This window comes from Pinus tabuliformis, chromosome 9 (assembly GCF_031772625.1).
Source record: "Pinus tabuliformis cultivar Carrire ecotype Pingquan chromosome 9, CPIR1, whole genome shotgun sequence".
Taxonomy (NCBI): Eukaryota; Viridiplantae; Streptophyta; class Pinopsida; order Pinales; family Pinaceae; genus Pinus; species Pinus tabuliformis.
Window position 1 is genome coordinate 1562493679 of NC_142307.1, and position 5553 is coordinate 1562499231.

The 5553-nt window shown below is 37.1% G+C and overlaps 1 protein-coding gene and 1 long non-coding RNA gene across 3 annotated transcripts; one reads left to right on the plus strand and one right to left on the minus strand.

Moving 5' to 3' along the window:
• Nucleotides 1-855: 855 nt before the first annotated feature.
• Nucleotides 856-4167, plus strand: LOC149154591 (uncharacterized). Of its 2 annotated transcripts, XR_016262939.1 has the most exons (4): nt 856-1513; nt 1606-1640; nt 1728-1816; nt 3959-4167. It is a non-coding gene; the product is annotated as an uncharacterized LOC149154591 (long non-coding RNA). The 2 variants fall into 2 exon arrangements; XR_016262938.1 differs by lacking the exon at nt 1606-1640 and having other exon boundaries at nt 3959-4164.
• On the minus strand, nt 1914-5091 carry LOC149154592 (uncharacterized). The gene is made up of 2 exons (XM_089440892.1): nt 3292-5091; nt 1914-3075 (listed from the first exon to the last, which is right to left on the minus strand). The coding sequence occupies exons 1-2, from the start codon at nt 4712-4714 to the stop codon at nt 2588-2590; spliced, it is 1911 nt and encodes a 636-aa protein (XP_089297018.1). The 5' UTR covers nt 4715-5091; the 3' UTR covers nt 1914-2587.
• Nucleotides 5092-5553: the final 462 nt, after the last annotated feature.

Here is a 5553-nt window from a genome sequence, read left to right on the forward strand (position 1 = left end):
TTAAAAATAGTTTTCGATTAATAGAATTATATAATAGCCATTTTTGTATTTATTTATATACCTAAGTATACCATAAATTATAAAATATAAACTGAATTTCAATACAATTTTCACATTACCAAACATTTTATATTTAAAATAGAATCATACATTAAATATATACAAATATTTTTCCAAATATATATTTATATTTCTAATTATTAATTAATTATTTATCAAATCAAATTATATTAAATAACCATTAACAATAACCTTTATTATTTTATATAATAAAAATTATTAAACATTACAATGTAATACTTAAATTCCTAATAAAAATATCTATTTACTCCACACAAACAACAAAAGGGAAAAACAAATTTCCACTTAATGAAATAAGTCAAGAAAATTTTCATGCATTTAAATTTGATTAGATTACTCCACACATATGCATATTATAAATTTATAAATTAAATACAGCACATATGTTCTTACTCCATCGAATATTACATATTTGACCTGTTAAAGAATTTACAATACGATTCCTCATTGTATAAAATTTAAATGGCCAGCCATATGCCATCATCGACCGAATTTGGTATTTGTGATTCGACGATGAGAATTGTATTTTTTTTCAAAGGATAATATATATATTCTTATTAAATAAGAATACAAGGGAGAGACTCTAGACAGCCACTGGAAATTTTTGGTAATGAGTGAATAAAAAATTGTTCTCTGAGTTTATCAGGGAATCCGCCAACATTAATTGCCGCTAAAGGAGTGTGCAAAGTGTGTATTTAGCGGTTTTTTAGCAGATAACTCTATAATTACGCCGTAAGGCGTTTCCCTCTGAGAACACTCCCCCGAAATGCCACTCTGTCACCTTTAGCACCTTTTGATCACTTGTTAGACGATTCAAAAAATTTTAACGATTAGATCTCATCACCGCTCCAACTGCTTCATCTATGAAAAGCATCCCGATCGACGTAGCCCATTTTCTAAACGCAAACGCTTCTCTGCCCATCCAGTTCACTGTGCTGGGAGTACGGGTTACTGCTGGCCTACTTGCCCAAAAGAGGATGATGCTGGTGGCCATCGAGTTTGAAGAGGTAATATTTGTCATGACAGGATTTGATTTTGGGTTATTCCATCTCACCTGATTCGAGCCACTAATAACTTGATGCATGGGTTTCTGGTACAGACAGTCTTCGACATTCAAGAGCTTATTTATCTAGAGTAATCTTGAAAATATTTACGCCGTAAGGCGTTTCCCTCTGAGAACACTCCCCCGAAATGCCACTCTGTCACCTTTAGCACCCTTTGATCAATTGTTAGACGATTCAAAAAATTTTAACCATTAGATCTCATCACCGCTCCAACTGCTTCATCTATGAAAAGCATCCCGATCGACGCAGCCCATTTTCTAAACGCAAACGCTTCTCTGCCCATCCAGTTCACTGTGCTGGGAGTACGGGTTACTGCTGGCCTACTTGCCCAAAAGAGGATGATGCTGGTGGCCATCGAGTTTGAAGAGGTAATATTTGTCATGACAGGATTTGATTTTGGGTTATTCCATCTCACCTGATTCGAGCCACTAATAACTTGATGCATGGGTTTCTGGTACAGACAGTCTTCGACATTCGAGAGCTTATTTATCTCGAGTAATCTTGAAAATATTGTGAGTAATACATAGGCTCATCATTAAAGAGTTTTTATTTTCTTTTAACTCATTCTTCATGCATCTACAGGTATCAGACTTTGCAGAAGTCCTTTCCTTATGGTTGTGCTGGGTTTGGATGAGTCCTCTTACTCAGGGTTGCCACTTTCTGATTTCTAGGTTGGTCTCATTACCAAACTTTAGGGCGGTCTATCTTGCTTGAATGCTTTCGGGAACAAGGTGTCTATGTTTGTAATCATTCTATCGAATGAGATTCTGGTTTTTCTGGGTGGAAATGTAAATTTAAGTCGAGGCTTCAAGCTAGACTTAGTCTGACTTTTGTTATTTTGATTGAACAAGGGTTTTGTTTAATGGGCAACTAAGTGGTTCCAAAATGTGCCATGGCATAAACCCGTGTAGCTCCGACTTCACCGAGCGTGCGTTTCCCTCTGAGAACACTCCCCCGAAATGCCACTCTGTCACCTTTAGCACCCTTTGATCAATTGTTAGAGGATTCAAAAAATTTTAACTATTAGATCTCATCACCCAGAACGTCGGATTTCTGAAAACATGACCCAGAACGTCCGATTTCTGAAAACATGATCAGAATGTGCAGAAATGAGACTCACCAGAAAAACAGGGCTAACCAAAAATAGGGCAAACTAAGTGCCCCATGTCAAATGCTGATAAATGGATGTGGATGGCACGGACTTATTTTAATATTCTTCGAAAGCCCAAGTTCATGTATCTCGTTCTTTAAAGTGCCTAAGCGTGCAACATTAGTTACAATTCCCTTCTGGAATCATTAAACCACTTTTTTTTTTTCAACAATATTCAAGCACTTTCCTTCTGTGTTGGAAACACCATTCAGAAAATTCCAGAGAGGCATCCCAAGCTATTGGACCTCAAATATTTTACTCAAAAGAGGTCATAGAGCCTTAATGTTACATATCAAAATAGCATATTGGAAGTGGAAGCTTGTGCAATAGTTTTCACTTTCTGAGCAACACTTTTCACAACTAAGCCTCTCTTTATCATCCCATTCCAGAACACCTCAGGTCTGCCATCCATCTCTAGAGAATACTTATCAAATACATAAAATGTTTTAAGATTGATCAGAATCCTTTTTGAAGCCATTTCTTCGCAAAGTTCTGAAGCTTTATTTAGCTCACCTGCTCCCAAGTATGCATAAATAAGAGTAGTATAAACAAGGGCATCACCAACAAGACCCCTCCTAGACAGTTTATTGAATGCTTTTTCGGCACTTCTCAGCTTGGCTTTCCTGCACAAACCTCGAATGATGCTACTATAGAGAAAAACATCTTCAGATAAACCTCTTTTGACAAATTCATCAGGCAGCTTCAGGGCTTCCTCTTCATTGTGTTGGACACAATAACCATCAATTAGCCATGAGTACACACTAAAATTAGGCATAAAACCTGCACTCAACAGACAACAAACCGATTTATTAATATACAATGTTCAGTATTGCAACAGGCCCATTTCTCACAAACGGAAATGGATACAACAAATCCTATTGGTGAAGTTGGTCACTGTACATGAAAAAAACCCAGACCTATAGTTGCGGGTAAAAATCAGGATTATAAGAGGAAGTAAAATTCTTTAATTATAAAATCTTGTTGGAAATTACAAACCTGCAATAATCATTTCAAACAGGACATCCTTTGCTTCATCTATTTTCCCAGACTTGCAAAAGCCATGAATAAGAGCCTTGTAAGTATACACATCAAAAACTAGCCCGGTTTGTAACATCTTGTTGCGGAGTTTCCAGGCATCAGCCATGTTACCTCTCTTGCACTGCGAATTGATCAAGGTATTGCATGTAAAGTGATCAGGTTCAAGATCCTTTTCCGCCATTTCATTCAAGAGATCATTTGCTTCTTCCAATTTCCCTTCCTCGCAGAGCTTATGGAGGAGGACATTGTATGTCACCGTTCCTGGCACCAGCCCTTTCCTTATCATTTCATCCCGCAGTCTGAAAGCCTCAGTCAGATTATTTTCTCTGCAATAACCATCAATCAGGGTAGTATATGTTACATTATTTGGAACCAGATCACCCATTTCGTTCAAAATCTTCAATGCATCCCTCAATCTGCCCTCTTTGCAAAACCCGTGTATTAGAGTGTTATATGTTACAATATCGGGTTGAATGCCCTTCTCTAACATCGTGTCTTGGATGCTTAAAGCTTCATAATGCATTCCTTTCTTGGAAAGAAGGGAAATAAGACTATTATATGTGAACAAATCTGGATTGAATCCATGCTTCTTCATCTGATTTACAAGTTCTTCGGCATTTTGCAGATCACCTTGTTTGCAGCAGGCATGGATCATGACATTGAAAGTCCGATAATCAGCCTCGATCCTTCTACACAACATTTCCCTATAGATTTTCCAGGCCATAGTTGGCAATTTGGCCTTGACTAGACTGTTTAGAAGGATATTACAAGAGTGTACGGTGGGGTTGATTCCATAAGAACCCAACTGATAAAATACTTGGATTGCATCTTGGGTCATTCCGGATTGCGCATATGAATTGATCAGCATACTCAGAACTGCAGAATTGGTGACCAAATTGCTATAATCATTTATCATAACATCTAAGACTACTGGAGAAGATAGGAAGCCTTTATGGGAAATGGATTGTAACAATGACTGAGCAGTTTTGAACTTATTGTTCTTAGTGAGAATATGGATTATGGTCCAGTAAGGGCGGGTGGCGTGCTGGTAGTGTGGCAAGTAGGCAACCCACTTGAAGAATCTCCATGCCAGGTTTCCATCATGCCTGCCAATCTGCAGAAGGATCTCGCTCATAATGCAGGGATTTAGCCTGGAGGCGATTTGGGCTTTGGACAAACAGTTCCATGTCCCCTCCATAACCACTTTGAAGACATTTTGAATGAATTCTGAATCTGGAATGTTGCCCATGTCCACTTGGGATTCATTTTTAGATAGGGTTTCACTTACTGCACTTGTGGAGTAAAATTTGTTGTTGAGGTGGGCGTTGTAATAAATACTGTGCGGAAGTCTTGTATGGAGCTTTAATTGAATTGCTTTCATTGGTTTCTATGCACCAGGGAACTCCGAACTTGGAAATGTTTAAAAAGTGGAGAAAAACTCATACCCGGTTGGAAGTGTCGTGTACAAACATAAAAAAACACTGGCGTCCAACATCTCAGAGTTCATTTGATTGGTAATGTATACCATACGACCATCTATGATCATGTTCGTTATACACGCAGTGAAATCGATTTGCCCTACTCGGCTCCACCCTCATTTGATGGTCATCAAGAAGGATGGCTCAAATAAAAATTTTCAATCCTCTCAGCGCTCCTAGATCCGTTCTTGTAAACGGAAAGGGTACTCACTTTATCAACTCCAAATCCACTCCCCCTTACATGTATAAATGCCAGTAAGCGCTGGAACAGTATCTTGGATCCAAAGATATATTTTGAAAAACCCCTGTTCATCTGGTTATCACCACCATATAACTCGATACCAGGGTTGATTTTGTGGTAAAATAATTTAAACTTTTAGACGTTATAAAAAGTACCCGATATATTTTATTAGGTATTTTCAAAGGGAAGTACGGGAAAGAATTGCATTGGAGTAATTTTCAGAAATATTCATCTCAAAGTTAATGAATCAAAACAAATAATTATTATTTACCTCAAAGTTAATGAATCAAAATAAGCATGTTTATTTCACACTAACTTTTTGAGGCACATGAATTATTAGTTTTACCTCTTCTTAACATTATTCTTTTTTTCTAGCACTATTTCATATAATTGAGTTTTTTTATGGAAAGTTTGAAGAAGAATTGAAAAACAAATTAATCCTATCTGAGAATTTGGGGATTGAGAAACAAATTAATCTTATCTGAGAATTTGGGGTTTAAG